General features: G+C 42.8%; 1 protein-coding gene across 10 annotated transcripts in view; it reads left to right on the forward strand.

Moving 5' to 3' along the window:
- The window catches only part of meis1b (Meis homeobox 1 b), a 235,713-nt gene that overhangs the window by 193,403 nt on the left and 25,874 nt on the right, over positions 1-16,436 (forward strand). For all 10 annotated transcript variants that reach the window (XM_074647112.1, XM_074647111.1, XM_074647109.1 and 7 more), the window contains one exon: positions 12,740-12,816. In XM_074647112.1, the coding sequence (XP_074503213.1) occupies positions 12,740-12,816 (77 nt within the window). The remainder of the gene's footprint in view (positions 1-12,739; positions 12,817-16,436) is intronic.

Below are 16,436 nucleotides of genomic sequence, written 5' to 3' on the forward strand. Positions count from 1 at the left end.
AGACCTCAGAGAATCCATCCCCAGTGTCAGTAACAGTGTGACTGTTACTAAGCCTGAGTAAACTGTGATGAACCAAAGAAAAAATTTACATTTTTATCCTCACCTTCAAATGTTTTCTAGGTTAGACAGACTCTCCATTTGGCCACTTGGACACCCAACGTGTGCCTAATGGTTTTTTTTCTACCACTTGAAAGGGAATCTGGCTATAAAATACTACTGATATCCACTACAGGAGGCTATGTGCACACAATGGAGCCCTTAGCCATGACATTTTACCCTGTGCATCATCACATTCTACCATTGTGCACAGTATAACATCAATAAAAAACAACTAAATTGTATAATTTTGTCTCCAAATGGAGCCATTTTTTATTATAATAATGAAATATGATCAATTAAAACTTAGATAATAACAAATAAACAAAAGTCAAGTATGTACATTCAATATAAAAATGGTCAAAAATATTATAAAGTAAAAATTTGTAACACAAATATTGAAATCATTGTCAAAGAAACATTGTTTGGACAAAATACACTTGGAGTGTTGTTTTAGTAACGTTAAGGCCTCGTCTTTTAGAAACAATTCAGAAAAAAGACCACTACAGCATTTTATGAAGTTTTTAAAGGCAGTATTTTAACACACAGCTCAGCCGAACCCGGCACAGTGTTTGTCGGGTAAAAGAGCTTAAAACTCCTTAAAAAAAACTTTTACAGTAAAATGTTCACCACCTTTCAAGAAACATAGTTTAGCGTAGCTTCTGTGCATAGCATGAATTTGTTCAGCCAGTTATATATTAAATCTGCTAAGTGTGAAATCACATTAGCACTAGCTGTTAGCCATTATCTATTAGGCTGTGTTTGGTGATCCAGAGGATTGTGGGGTCTTTTTCTGGCTGGAGTCAGCAGCTCAATACCTTTTACTTACAGCAGCTGCAGCAGCCTGCCCTAGATACATCTGGTGTGTATGTGATTGCACATGCAGTTGTGCTATTATTTGTATGTGTCAGCTTCATGTCTCTTTTGTAAGTGCCGCGTACGAGTGTGTGCGTGTCTTTGTGTCTCATTCCACGCGTGTGCTCGATGGATCCTGTGGCGTTGCCGTCGTGGTAATCAGTTTGCGCGTTGGCTGAACTAATTTATCAATTCAGTTCCTCCCACTTGTATTCTCCCCCATGCGTGAACCCTCTGTCTTTCCCCTACACTCTGTCTCTGTCTCCCTCTCAGACAAAACACTCCTTTCTGAAAAACCATAAGGGTTTCCTATCTTTTATGCATGCCTTCTGCCTCTCTGACTTTCTGCTCTCACTCTCCTCTTTTCTTCCATGACTCCCTCTCACTCAATTTTCCTATAATGTATATCTGCCTTACATTTTAATGGCCTTGAACCATGATATCTTAGTAATAGTGATGCACTTGCGATGTTTCAAAAGCATTGGGAGAGAGCTATGATTTATAGATGAGACATCTTGTGATATCTATCCATAACTCGTAATTTTACACCTACTTGTCTCATAATGTTATGATTGAAGTTTTCTGCATAAAGCACTGTAGAGGCAGGTGGCATGGAACGTATATGCCCATAGGCTGGTGGTGTGTTTACACTTGGCCAGCTGACCCAAGGTGCCCCCGTGGAGCGCCGGGGCGGTCAGGTGTGTGTTTGTGTGCGTGGCAATGTAAGTGCATCTGTGACGCACACATGTTTGTGTGATTGTCTATATTTGTGTATGTGTGTGTGTGTTTGTGTGACCAGCGGAGTGAGAGAAATCATAGCTAGTGAACCAGGTGGTGAATGCAGACAGGCAATAACTCATGGTAGAGGAGTCGGAGCGAGCTGAGGGCTTGGAGAGGAGATGTGGTGGGAAAACCCACGCCAACACACACACCTACATTTTTCTCACTTTTTCAGTGTCTTGTGCTTTTACTTTTATACGTATGTTCCTCCTATCCTCACGTCTTTCTTTATATTAATTCCTCTGTCTTCCAACACACTCTCTCTAATACATATTTCGCATTTGTCAGCTTCCTCTCCTTCCACTCTCTCTCTGAGGCGTGCTGTTGTAGTGTTAGCGACGGCGGGGGGAAGTGAACAGGGCTGAGGGTGCTGCTCACTTGTTTGTTACGACAGATTAAGTCATTGATTTGTAAAAGTGGTGCACTGATGGAGAAGGCCCTCCGCTGCTGGAGACGAGGAGGGAGAGAGAGAGCAGAAGAGGGAGATGGAGGGATTGCGTTTGGCTGCGAAGAAAGAGTGGCGGCGAGGATATTGAAATGGAAGGAGAAAAAAAATGACGGTAAAGACAGGAGTTAAGTGGAGGTGGGAGAAAAGAGGGGAAAAAGGAGGGGGCATGAGATAGTTAAGTAAAACGCTAAATATAGAACAGAGGGATGGAGGGGGCGGAGACGGTGGGAGAAAGATAGGGAGATACAGGAATGAGAGGACGGAGGGAGGGGTGTAGCTGTACTTTGAATGACAGAGATGTCAGAGAAAGACAGAGGAGGTAGAGAGAGAGAGAGAGAAAGCTGCATCCTCCTATACTTGCCGCTCCAGAGAGCATAAGGGAGCAATTGTGAAGTACCCTTACCTAGTTTCAGCATTCCCCCAACCCAGGTTGGTTTCACCCCCCTCGGGGCCAACGGTGAGTTTCTAATTAAAACGTCGGGGGCAAAAGGGTAATTATGATAATAACATAATAATATCGCCAGGGTTATTAGAATGTTCTGTGGTCCCCAAATTGCTTCCTCGGAGAGATCAGATTTCAGTGGCATTACGTAAAGTCAAATTTCCTTGAAAGTCAGGTGAAATGAAATGGATTCCCCCATGGTCGAGGTGCAATCTGACAATCTGATTCCCTCTTGTATATGAGTCTAAAAAAAGCTCTTTAGTTTCTCATCACAATGACATATCCAACCCCCCCCCCCTTCCTCGCTTAAACTCAATTTAGTCAGAAGAGTAGTACTCGATTGTTTCATAGTTTTGTTGCTCTGAACTCTCCCGTAACGTCGCTTTGTTTCTCTGCCCTGCGTAACGAGCTCTGTGCATCGTATCTGTGTGTAACAAGAGAACATTTGTGTTTAAGCTTTGAGAGATCACTGCTAGAACTGCTAGCTCCAAGCACTGTAGCTTGGAGCTAGCATGCTGTTGCTTGGAGGGGCGTCCCGCTGTTTTCTCTCAGCTTGGCGTGGTACCTGACTGGGATGAGGCTTTGTGGATCCCTCCTACTCCCCATTTACACACCCCCCTCCATCTCAGGCAAGCCCCGAGGCAGCCCACCTCCAGCTGTGGCTGCCGTTCACCGCGCCGCTTGCTGCAAGTACCGATTGCTTTGGAGTGCCTCCCCTCGCTCAAATAGGCAGTAATTACGGGCTTAAATAGGTTTAGTGGTCCAGCAAACTACATAATCACCCCCTGAATTAGCCCCAGCTCATCAGACTCAGTCCAACGAGCAGCGCTTACCACTAGCGCTATAGCTAGCATGTTGCACCCCCTTCCCTTTATTGCACAGAGGGAAGCACAGCAGCAGGTGTTGTGCAACATCCGGCCCCCTTAATAAATTTAGCCTCCCCTGAGCTGGAATAGGGAGGACTAATGAAGCACGCCCTCGCTCTCAGTGAAAACAACCAGACGCCACACATACTGCACACTGTATAAGATGCTTCCCTTCAGTATCAACAGACCTCGCCCTTTACATTCACAACAATACAGCACTTTGTTGGAACTTGGTTGTGTGCATACTTGCTATAAGCTTCAGTATACATTTAGGCTGGAGACCCGCCCGACTGTAAAGCACACGGATGGTTGCTGCAGGAACGGCGCTGCGTTACGCTGTGTGCCCTTAGAGTTTTAGGAAAGCGATGAATGATGCTAATCATCAATTATCAGTGAAGAAGCCGGTGATGCTGTACATTGTCTAATCCACTTTGTACTAGAGCTTTAATGACACACTTTTCACCCTTTGCCTCACCAGCTAACTAGATTTATCTCATTCCCATAGGCAAGAGCGCTGAGAGATTTCCCTAAATCAACAAAAGCTGTTTTTTGAGAGGGAAAACGCTCATTAATGAATGAAAAGCCCAAGAACATCTGTTTTTTTTCTCCTCCATTTTCTTTATCTTCAGAAGAGATGGAGAGATTTGATGACAAAAACAGTTTGAAAGGGGGTTTCCTTGCCATTTATGGTGCATATATCGGGGTTTCTAACAAAACAAAAAAAAAAGCGGTGATGAATTATTCATGGTACAAGCTTGGAGTTGGTTTACCGAAGTCCAACGCCTTAATAGAGGCTGTTTTTTTGCGCTTTACAGCGCTAAGACGGAGGGCGTTTATTCTGCGCAGACTTTGCAGAGGGCACTCTGAAACTCTTATCCTGTAGTCGGTTCATTTCGAGTCTCTCAAAAGATCTGTTTTTGCTCTGTTTTGTTATTTTGCATCGGAGCAGCCCGAATCAGAGGAAATTAGGTTAGGGGTGCTTTGTTTTTTTTTTCTGTTGTTGTTTTGTTCGCTCTCACTCCCTTTTCTTTTTTTCTTTAATCCTCCCTTTCTCCCAGAGCCAGCTTTGTTGCAAGGTCCCTGCTCCCTAATGAAGTCAAAGGGATGTCAGTCGATGCCACCTACACAGAAAGGAATTTGAAATGGCGTAGCTCTCACGGCGCAGCGTGAGCACACACACACACACACACACGGTGGATGAAACTTCCACCGAATGAGCAAGACATTTTGGAAATGGGAAGCTTGTTGTATGAGATACAACAGGCTTACAGTTTGGAAGGCTTGTTTTAAAGTCTGCTTGTGCTCAGGGTTCTGGGCATAACAATGTGCTTGCCTCCCCAAAATATTTAAGGTAATCTCATACACGTCTGGCAGCAGCAAGGCTACACTTCCAGTAAACCGTGTGTTCGTGAGTGTGTGTGTGTTTGTGCATGTAAGACAGTTTGGTATGATACTCTGATGCCCTTCTAGCCAAAAAGGCCCCCGGATTAGCCGACAGGCATTCCTGATGGGCAGCTCGGTTTCCACGGAGATTTGACCTGGGAACAGTGAGGGGAACAGACCTGGCCAAGTCAAGGCTTTTCACTTTTACCTCAACTGATGCAAGTCAATAACCATGCATAACGTTGTTGGTGTTCGCCGTAACCTGCTTGGTGTTTCGGGTCGTTGGGGTTCACTGTGTCGGCGCAGTTAAGCTTCTTTTGCTCTTATTGATAACAGAGAAGTGCACTAAAGTGAATTGTTGCACGTAAACAAGTTGTTTACTGTGATTCATTGCATTTTCTGGCAGCCTCGTGGCAAACCCCAACCATCTGGCGGTAAAATAAGCTTCCCCGAAATACCACCAACCCACGTCTGTTATCCACAGATTGTGCAGTGTCATGGCCTCCTTTTTGAGGCACGTCACATGACTGTGGCAACATATGATTTTCCTCTCTCTTATTTCTCCCTCCATCCTGTTTCATGGTTGCCGTTTTATAAAGCTAATGTGGCGTGTCAAGCCTTTTTAATGGGATGCACAGAGGCTCGGGAAGCGCAGCTTTAAATAGAAATATGTGCAGCGATAACACCATAACATTGATGGCTAAAGAAGGAACAGGACTGAGAGGACTGTGGCTGCAGTGAATTGGTTAACTAAGATGGAATCACACACATTAGGACGGAGATGTAATATTAAAATGTGGGCTATCATTTAAAATGCAGTGTTTTAAGATTAATATATTTAAATATTTACGTAAAGTTATTTGACATTTATTACATACGTGATAAATCTAGGATGAGTATTCAGATGTCAAAACAAAATAAAAATGCGGAAATCACATTCATAGTGTTGTTTTGTCAATGTTAATGACATTTTTAAAGTGTAGATACCTTATTTTTGAGCCAAAGCCAATTTGAAAGTAAGAAGTTAAAGTATTCGGAGCAGTGAGGGGAACTGAGACAGCCAGAAGACAACTGGTTTTGCTGAGGAGGCGAGATGAAGAGAAGGAGAACAGCAGCGAGATAAAAGACGTTTCTGAAATAGCCCTCCCTTCGTGGTGAAGTGGAGCATCCCCGACAAAAGAGTGACTCAGACTCTTTCTTTTCCTTCTTCATCTTATTGCTACTGAGAGACTAAGTTGAGGCTTCATACAGTTTACAAGTCTTAAACATAAGAATTAGGGAGACATGACCTTTAGGAAGTTGGTACTTTTTCATGTCGGTAAAGGTATTGGTGAGTTCTTGCTCCTGCAGATGAGAGTAAAGTACAGTTTGTCCTGTAAAGGCTAAAAGTTCAGTCTACACAATATACCCCGAGACCCGGCGCATGGCACCGAGCTCATAGCTGCTCCCGTATTGTGAGCCATTCTAGCTTCAGGTTTCTCAAACATAAATGGAAAAGCAGAACAGGAAATCAGAATCATAACGGTGCAGCTAGTGTGAGGCTATAAGGTCAGGTAACTTCTAAAATGTAAGACTTTTAACCCCTTACCATCCTGTCCTTTTTTAGAGGGGTAGGGGACAGGGGATGTTCAAGAGGAGATAAAACGTCAACAGTAGATGTCACATAGAAGTGGTGTACATCATCTGAAAGCTGAGAACCTGAAGATTGTCATAAATCAGAAATAATAACAAAAATAATAAAATTAATTAATAAATTCATTAAAATAATTTTGAATGTGTATAAGGGTTTAGAACATGATGATAGAAGTACATGATGTCCATTCCCATGCTCTATTATGTCTCATACATTGTTGCAGCGAGTTTTGGGTTGATACCATTTGTTACACAGATTTGGTGCTAAATTTAACCATTTTTTACCACTTGAGAATTGATAAAAATGATCAATAATACCACATTAAGACACCCCTTATTGTCAATCTAGCTAGGCCAGCCATCCATCCTCTGAATGCTCTAGGTCTCTAGTTTGATCCATCCATCCTCTGAATGCTCTAGGTCTCTAGTTTGATCCATCCATCCTCTGAATGCTCTAGGTCTCTAGTTTGTGGCTGTAAAGTTTCATGAGGCTGTGATTATCCTAGAGGTCACCACAGGTCATTTTATACAGTGAGGTCACGTTTAAAAAAAATTTCCTCACTACAATGAAACGACTACTATGGGGACTAACATCATCACACATGAATACAGTTGGGCTCATTGGATCCACAAGAGTCTCAGCTTTACAGTGATAAACAATTTATGTGATTCCAAGACTGTTTAGGGACCCCAGTATGTCATTTATCAAATATATCAAGTAATCCGATTAGTATTTTTGTAGCACTGGTAACTGACAGTTTTTTCTACCGCCCTGCCCAGAATAGTTTTCTCCTGGGTTAGACACGGGACAGGGGGAGTAAAGAGGGGTCTTGCAGAATATTTATGCTGTTATCTCTTTTTTTAAACCCCTGGGGCTCCAGATATCCATTTCCATGTCTCCTCCCTTGCCTCCTTCTTCCTCTCTCTCCTTCTCTCCGTCTATCTATCCCTCTCTTGTTCTTGTCTGAGGGGGTCAGAGAGGAAGACGGTCAGACAGGGAGGGGATGTTACTGATGCTCTGTTACTCACCCACACACACACACACACACACACACACACACAGATATGACCAGGCACAGCTGAACTTGTAGGTCCAGCAAGCTCAGTGGCTCAAATGAGACAAACACAGACACATAAACACACACTCTAATGTCTACGCAAACACACACAAGCGAAATCTTTGACTCAAATGGACACACACACACAACACAGCGGCAGACATGCACACACACACACACACTTGGATTGATAAGACACACAGAAGAGAGAAGTGAAATCACACACACTCCTCCTGGCACCCACATGCGCAGAGCTCAGCAGAGAGCGGTGAGCAGGGTGGAAATTCTCATGAAAGGAGTTGTATATTTGGAGAAGACATATCATTAAGATAGGCGGAGGGAAGAGGGAAGGGAGGGAAGGATGCGCCGAAACTTTCCATCTGCTCTTTTAAAGAACATGTTATTGCTTTACTCACTAAAGGTCTCTCTCTCTCTCTCTCTCTCTCTCTCTCTCTCTCTCTCTCAACCCCCGCTGAACCGCTGCCAGAGGCCGTTAAGACACCAGAATCGCTCACAGACAATATTAAAGCTGGACGACTCGTTGCTCAGCGAGGAACTAAATCACAGTGTTTTGACAGATAGGAGCTAATTTGGCGGTTTGGAATAAAAAAGGAGGACAAAACAATTTTGATGTTCTGGCTTCGAGGTCATCTCTCCCTGGTAACTCTTCATGAAGTGTATGTATAGGTTGCATTAGGGGCAGGATGCTGTTGTGGAATACGTTTTCAGATCCTTTACTTTGGTATAAATCGCAATACAATGATGTAAAAACACTCAGTTACAAGTACAAGTCCTACACTCACATTTTTACCTCAGTAAAAGTTGTCTTTTACACAAAAAGCAGCATTTTCATAATGCAGCTGATGCAGGTCAAGCCGGTATCACACTAAAGCGTGTAATAGAACCGCCTGTCCAGCAGCAGATAGCGTGTCAGTGTCACGTTTTGCCTCGCCGAGGTGTGAATATTACACACATGTATGAAGGTGCAGCACCAGCAGGGGGCAACAAAACCACTCACTTAGGCCTTAAAATAACTACGTTAACTAAGTACAATATATACAGAAAAAAAACGGAACATAAGTATGGAAAATATGTCACAAAAGTCACTAAAAAAAACGTCATTATAGTAACTATGAAAGCAAAACACCAGTCTCGAACACCGATCTCCTGGTTGAAAGTCCTGTGTTTGTTGGACCCATCCAGCTCCACCAGTCGGTCTTACTTTTTACTGTCGTAGAACCGCTAAGCGAGCTTGCGTTTGTTAGGGTTAGATAAGATAACGTGAAGATACCGTGGTTATGTTGAACTCGCTTCGAAGTACAGGCCTCAGCTCTGAGCCACAGCTGCTTCATGCTGTTGGATAGTTTTTTTTTGTAACCATTAATCAAATTATAAGTACAAGAACCTCAGAAGTGTACTTATTTCCGTACTTGAGTGAATATTCCACCACTGTATGGCAGGATGTGTGTCGAACAGAGCCAGACCCATTTTTCTCCCAGAGCTGCTGTCTGAGATTGCGTGCATGTCTGGCTGTGTGTGACTAGTTGTGTATATCTGTCGGTCTGCGTGTGTGTGTGCTGGGAAGCTAGAGGGAGGGAAGCGCTGAAACAGGGTGCATTTGTGCTGTAACTGTGTCCCCTGGCATGGCCGCAGCCCCCCGATATCACGAGGCAGACACTCCTGCTGCTTCCACTGATCTACGACACGTAGAATGGACACACTGATCTTTTCATGTTCAATCAGCTTTGTTTGTCGAGAAGAAAGACTCGAAAGACGCGTTATTCACATGATTAGCTTCAATATATGTCAGCAGTGAGTGCGAGGGCGTGCGGTGTATGTATGTAAAGCGCTCGATGCGTCAAAACATCAGATGACACAAGCCCTAAAGAATAATGTTTTCTCACTTTCTACACGCGGGTGGCGCCCCAAATCCGCGGTTATTTTAATTCTGATATCTGATCAGTCTACTGTATGGAAGATACTTGTGCACACACACACACACACAGTATATGAATGGACAGCCTGTTAACATGCACACACACACATATAAAGGCACACAAAAATGGTTGTAGGAAAGAAGTGGACGCAAATTTGGCCCGAGGCGACAATGCAATTATAACTTAGCGCATGAAATTAGCCTCCTTGTGTTCCCATTCCCCCCCAACCAATCACATGGACATGGGAAGGCTGGGAAAAAAAGCACCCTCTCGTCTCTCTCTCTGCTGGGTTGTCCCACCATTAAACACAATCCTGTTCATTATGCGCTGAAAAAACTGTAATGAAAAAAATTAAAATGCTGGCGCCGCACTGATTCTTCACGTCTGATTGACTATTAAGTGTGTGTGTTCTCGTTAGACATACTATATATATTATACGGGAGCCATATGTGTGGCGCCTATTGTTGGTCACCATAACATGGAAGAATAACTGGATAAATGTCTGCGTTCCTATCAGTCAAATCAATAATTTGTAGACGCCGAAAAATTTATTTGTTTGTTGTGCAATTTCAAAAAACAGCTTTTTTTATTTTTTATTTTTTTTTTGTGTGCAAAAATTTGATTTGCAAGTTTTATGTAAAAAAACAGACTCAGGGGAATTTTTGGAATTTATGGTATTATGGGTTTAAATGTCTGTGTATGGCTACTGCAACGCCATACGTATCCTTAAAGGTCCAGTGTGCATTTAACCATTAGCAGAAATGGAATATAATATTAATAAGTATGTTTTCTTCTTACCTGAAAATATGAATTGTTTTGTTTTTTGTTACCTCAGAATGAGCCGTTTATATCTACATAAGCAGCGGGTCCTCTTTACGGAGCCGGACGCCATGCTTCTACAGTAGCCCAGAATGGACAAACCAAACACTGGCTCTAGATAGGACCATTCAGGTGTTCACGTTCTACGTTCTCATACACGCTTGGCACACGGAAGAAGTTTCAGTTGGTTGCATCCAACTCCTACACACTGCACCTTTAAGTGGTGCTCTTTGCCTGTTTTCAAGAAAGTAAAAGTAACCTAAAATATGTTTTTTTAGCTATTTATTATTTTAATTGATAAGAGAACGTAGGGAAATTAGCTAACAATATCATTTTTTATTTCACAAAAATCACTGGGTACTGATTCACACCCCCGGTTGACAGAACACTTTTGCAGTGTTTTGGTGATCTTCAATGATCCTCTTTGGTTATTTATGCATCTCTTTTTTCTGTGTATACATAGTATTTTGGAATATACATAGTTTCCAGTTCGTACTATCCCTTCAACAATCTATTCTCTCCCCCGCTCCTCCCTCCTTTCCTCCTCTCCTCCTCTTTTATGGCCTGCCTATGGTGTTCAGCACAGTCCATGTCTTGTCTCGCCCATGAACAGCACATTGTCCTCCACGAACAAGGCCCCGTGCAACTGTGATACCCCCCCTCCCAGAATACACCCCCACCACTCTAATATAAATCAACACACTCCCCGAGTTCACATTCATCCAATTTATTCATTCTATATATTTAAACAGGTGGCTTGACTTTAACTGTTCTCAGCCAGCTTCTCGAGGACGGAGCACAGTCAGTATTTAAAGACTGGGTTGTCTTTCCAACAGTTCAACCGTTGTTTATCCATCATGCAACCATGTGTCATATTTATGATCTTCAGATAAATATAACATTATATCAGAGTAAAGATCTTTGCACACAATGCCTGTATTTTTTGGATGCGTTCTTTTAATCTGTCATCCGAGGAAAACCGTTCCGCAGAGAAACCTTGTGTCCGATGCGTTTTCTTATTCTCTTCGCCATATGAGACAAAACTGAATTGATTACGTGGGTTGCAATGGATAGCGCCAGTCCCAAACGGGGCTAATGAATGAATTACATTAGCAAGAAGCTATCGTTTAGCTGCCTACGGCACAATCACTACTGTCTAATCTTTCATATATCCTTTGTTTTGTGACCATCCCCGATTCCAAGCTGTTCTGCAATCATCTGCCACAATATATCTTTAAATTCCATATCTCTGTATTATTTTATTCATTTATTGTAAAGTGCTTTATGCTGGGAGAAGAAGCAAGTCAGTTTATCAGATAAATTTGGATAATGACGTTTGCACGGACGGTGGCTCTGAGTGGTCAAACAACCCTCTTTTGCCTTTTGACTGATGTGAAAACTCAAAGAACATTGTTCCCAAAACTTGAATGATGGACGGAGTCGGTGTGTAAACATGATTGACGCAGCTTGAGGTCGGATTTATTTTTAAATGTGCGACAATTCCGGTTGAAAAATATCTACTTGGTTTGCAAAGGCCTTAAGGTTAAGTAATATATCTTCTATCAGTGTGAACTGACCGCCTCTAATATCAAGGTGATGAAGTTTAGACGATATAAAAATGCAAGTTTAATCATCTCTGTGTGGAAAATTGATTTACATCGAAGAAATGTTACATTGTTCCACCCTCTCACTGACCGATATATTGATATTTAAGATTTAAAAGTCTGAAAATTAGATTGAGGAAATTCCTGCTCCTGTGTGAAGATGGCACTCAAACGGATAAGGCTTTCTCCACTTAAGGTTTCTTACAATCGGAGCAATTAAACTGCAAAAATTATTACAGCAAAGTGGCTGTCATGTTATTCTACCAACTGCAATGAGGATAAAGGCAAACAGCAGCAATAAAGACAAGAGCTTTTACATTGTCTTGTCTGTATTCCGTCAGGTTAACGTTACATATTCCCCGCTCGCTGATTACATATGCATCAGGGTGAAAGGGGGGCCGTCGACGCGAATATATTTGTGTAAGAGGCTGCCTAATTACCAGAGCTGGTTCTCCACTTCACTTAACTTTCTAATTGGCTTGCCTTTTTGGCTGCCATTAATTACAAGATTTCATATTCCATTAATGATCGGAGGGGGGAGAGAGTGTGCACACACTCACACATACTTACAGTATATATCCAGATAGGCACACGCATACTGACACCTACACGCCAATGAGCATCAGCACATGTCTCATTTTCTACCTCTCATTACTCAGTATGTGTGTCGCTGTGTGTGTGTGTGTATGTGTGTGTAACCTGTGCCCTATTACAAGTCTGTATTTACTAAAAGGCACATCAAACCTTTTTTTTCAGGAGCTTCATTAAACAATTTGTGGTCAGCCTTTTCTCAAAGATGTTTATCTCTGTCTCCTGCAGCATCCCTACCCGTCAGAAGAACAGAAGAAACAGCTGGCGCAAGACACAGGCCTCACCATCCTACAAGTGAACAACTGGTAAGTCATTTCAGAGTTTACATGCAGTCGATTTCAGGGGTTTGTATCCCCGGGCTATCCAAGTTCTTAATGATCGGAATTAATGCCTGCACTCCACCCCTATTTTCATCCTGCTCACACACAGAAACACACACCACTTAGCGAATCATCCTCACCTAGATCAATCCATCTAAAGAGATATGGCCTGGAGTGGTTTTCCAAACCAACAGCCCAACTCAGCCCAAACACGAGCGCCCATGTTAATTAAGAGTCAAGCTATCATCTGAAAACATCCAATAAAATCATCCAACATGCAAGTTGGATGATTTTATTGGATGTTTTTCCAGTCATACAAGAAAGATTACTGAAAAAGTGGTAGCTCTGAGACTAATTATAGTACATGGGTTTACTCTGACTGACTTATTTTCGTGTGTGTGGCCTCTTGCAGCACCTTTTACTGTGATCAACATTTACTTTAATCGGTCAGTGAATATCTCATTTAGGATCTTTTCCCAGTTTATGCACCGTATTGTCCTTTAAATTAGCTTAAAGTAGAGATAGTTAGCCATGCACTTTTACTACTTCCACACATGATGAGGCAACACAGTCACACAGCAGTGAATATTTTTTATCTATTTGATTCGTGTACATAGACACAAATTTCCCTTTTTTTTTGTGACGCTCAGCACGACTTCAACAACGTACTTTTCGTGCTTTTTCATATGCATGTCCAGCAAGACAAGATGCACGTAACAATTTCGGCTCCTGTCTTTTCAAAATAACTACTTCGTTAAGTTTAGGAATAAATCAGCTTTGTTAAGTTTAGGCAACAAACTACTTAGTAATCTTTAGGAAAAGATTGTGGTTTGGGTTAAAATAACTCTAGAGGTGCTGTAACTTAAGTGCAGAAGTTGCGTGACAAATAGATCAATTCTAACTTTTGGTTTCACACGGGACACGAACGGCGGTCACCTGGGCAAAAGTCCTGTGAACACCCTATGTGGCGTTCGCTACTCAAGTTCGATACTTCCCGGTTCACAATTACGTTGATTACATACAAATTGATTTTGTTCTCACAGTCACACAAAAAATGTGAAATTTGTGTCTATGTACACGAATCAATACATTAAATGTCGTAACTATTTCACGTACTGGCTGGATGATGACATATTTGTACTACACATGACATTTAGAAAGACAGAAACACTGTAAACTTAAACAACAAAATTACCCCAAAAGTGCAGATACTAAAATCATTTTATTGGGTGTCCACTGACCATCCTTTATCCAATATTATTTAGTATTTTTCACCATGCATTTAGCATTTTAAGTTGTCCTCGTTAGCTTATCAGCCAGATTGCTATCCTGCTTTTACAAATGAATGCTCTGTAAATGCCAACCAGCCTGTTAATTGGGCGCTAAGCGTGACCGGCCCGTGCCATAAAATAAGTTTGCTAACTAGCCGTTTTAACCTTAGGTAGCACTATAAAAGCTAGAAAGGGGCCCTATGTCCTTGTGCGGCTGGTCTTATCAGAGAGATGGCTATCAGCACTTGCTTAGTGTTATTAGCCATGTCTAATTAAAGGGGCTGGTAACTGAGGCAGGGTCCAGGCAGAGGCCGTTTGATCTGAGCGGCCCTTAAAATAATCCTTGAAAGTATCAGTTAGATGCTAGGTACGAGCATGAAAGTGGAGACTGCAGAAGAAGGAGAGATAGAGAGAGAGTTAAAGAGCTAGACGGAGTGAAAAATAGATGAAGAGAAAGAGAGATAGATAAGGGGAGAGGGAGATGAGACATGATAAATCCCCATTACCAGCAGTCTAATGATGTTAACATTATTCCCAGCCATTGTTCAATCAGAGACCTCAGAGACAGACAGACGTTAGATTAGGGTATGGTGTATCAGTCTATGGAGAATTCATTTTACACCGGGCCAAAAATAATGTGCACACACACAAGTAAACACACACACACACACACACACACACACTATGGGGGGAAAAAAGCCTCCTGACCAGAGGGAATCCTGTCGAGGTTATCAAATCACGTGACCCCCCTGAAATCCATGGGGGATCAATTCTTACAGCTGAGATAAAGCCAAGCTCAGTGTGTGTGTCTGAGTGTGTGTGTGTGTGTGAGAGTCAGACAGACAGTCACATGAACAGTAGCTTGGTCACTTAAGGCTGACTGTGTGCTCTCATCCTGTTTGTTGTTTTTATTGATAGGGGGATAGCAACGCACCCTGAAGGTGTGTGTGTGTGTGTACTTGTGCATGACCAACACACACTGTGTAAATCGTGGGAGGTTAATCTCGGTTTGTGGAAGATGTTCTGTGTGTGTATGTGTGTGTAAGAGAGGGGAACCGGGGGTGGTTAATCTAAGGGGTATTAGCTGTTAAACCCTGCATGCTGGGATCCCGCTGCCCCCTCACATTTCGTTGTATACAAGTGTGTGTGTGTGTGTGTGTGTGTGTGTGTGTGTGTGTGTGTGTGTGTGAGTGTGTGAGTCTGTGTGTGTGTGTGTGCGCGCTTGTCCAGAGGCATATTTCCATGCACGGTTGTTCGAGCGAGCGAGCGGTACATTGAAGCATGGAAGGGTGATTGAGAAGGAAAACAATAAAGTGAAAAGATGGGGTGACGGGGAGATAAAGGCAAAGAAATAGAGAGAAAGAAAATGAAGAAGAGGAGAAGAGGAGAGGTGGAAATAGAGGAGAAAAAAATGATGACAAAGAAGAAGGAAAGATAGAGATAGATGGAGAGACAATCAGAAAGAGAGAGAAAAAGAGGTTACGTTAGGGGAACTGCCATTTCGCAGGTGTGCTGTTGTGCTGGTTGGGAAGCCCCGTCATTGGGTGTCTCCATAGCAACCCCCGGTGATGTTACCTCCTGACCCACTGATTTGGTGAAGTCAATTTCCCTAGCTGTGATTCTGTTTGTCAGTGCTGTTGATGAACACACACTCGCTCACACACACACACACACACACACACACACACACATGCGTGCATGTCTAAATTCTCTCTCACACACTCGTTTTCTCATGCGTTCACTTGCACTAAATCAGGTCTGACTGTGACATCGAGCCAAAGAGGGCTTCGGAAAGCATAAAACACTTAGTGGGAGCGCGTTTCACGGTCATACGCCGGCCATCGGCATCGGATTCATGTCGAATGGCCGCAGATGAACCGCGGGTCATTCGTGTTTGTTGTCCCAACAGGGGGAGACCTAACGAGGGAAAAACATGACAAATAAAACGCACGGTGCGATCCGGTCACATGTTCCGGCGTGGAGCATCATGAACACACACACTCTCCCGTTCCTGTGCTTTCCTTCACATATGTACTCACACACCATCTCTCGTACACCCGCCTACTATCTCCCTCCCTCACACACACCATACTGTAGATGTGTTAACACACATGTCGGTGTGTATTATTGATGAGTGAGCGCGCGGTAGGGCTCAGCAGATTAAATAAAAATGCTAAAGGCCAGCAAGGGGCGCAGATCACTCATGAATTATTGGCAGAAATACGCCGCACCAGGGAATCTCAATTTGAATGGAGAAAGTGTGTGTGCGTGTGTGTGTGTGTGTGTGTGTGTGTTAATGCATGTTCACATATACACAGCAAAATCATACATTGA

This window comes from Sebastes fasciatus, chromosome 9, assembly GCF_043250625.1.
Source record: "Sebastes fasciatus isolate fSebFas1 chromosome 9, fSebFas1.pri, whole genome shotgun sequence".
Classification (NCBI taxonomy): Eukaryota; Metazoa; Chordata; class Actinopteri; order Perciformes; family Sebastidae; genus Sebastes; species Sebastes fasciatus.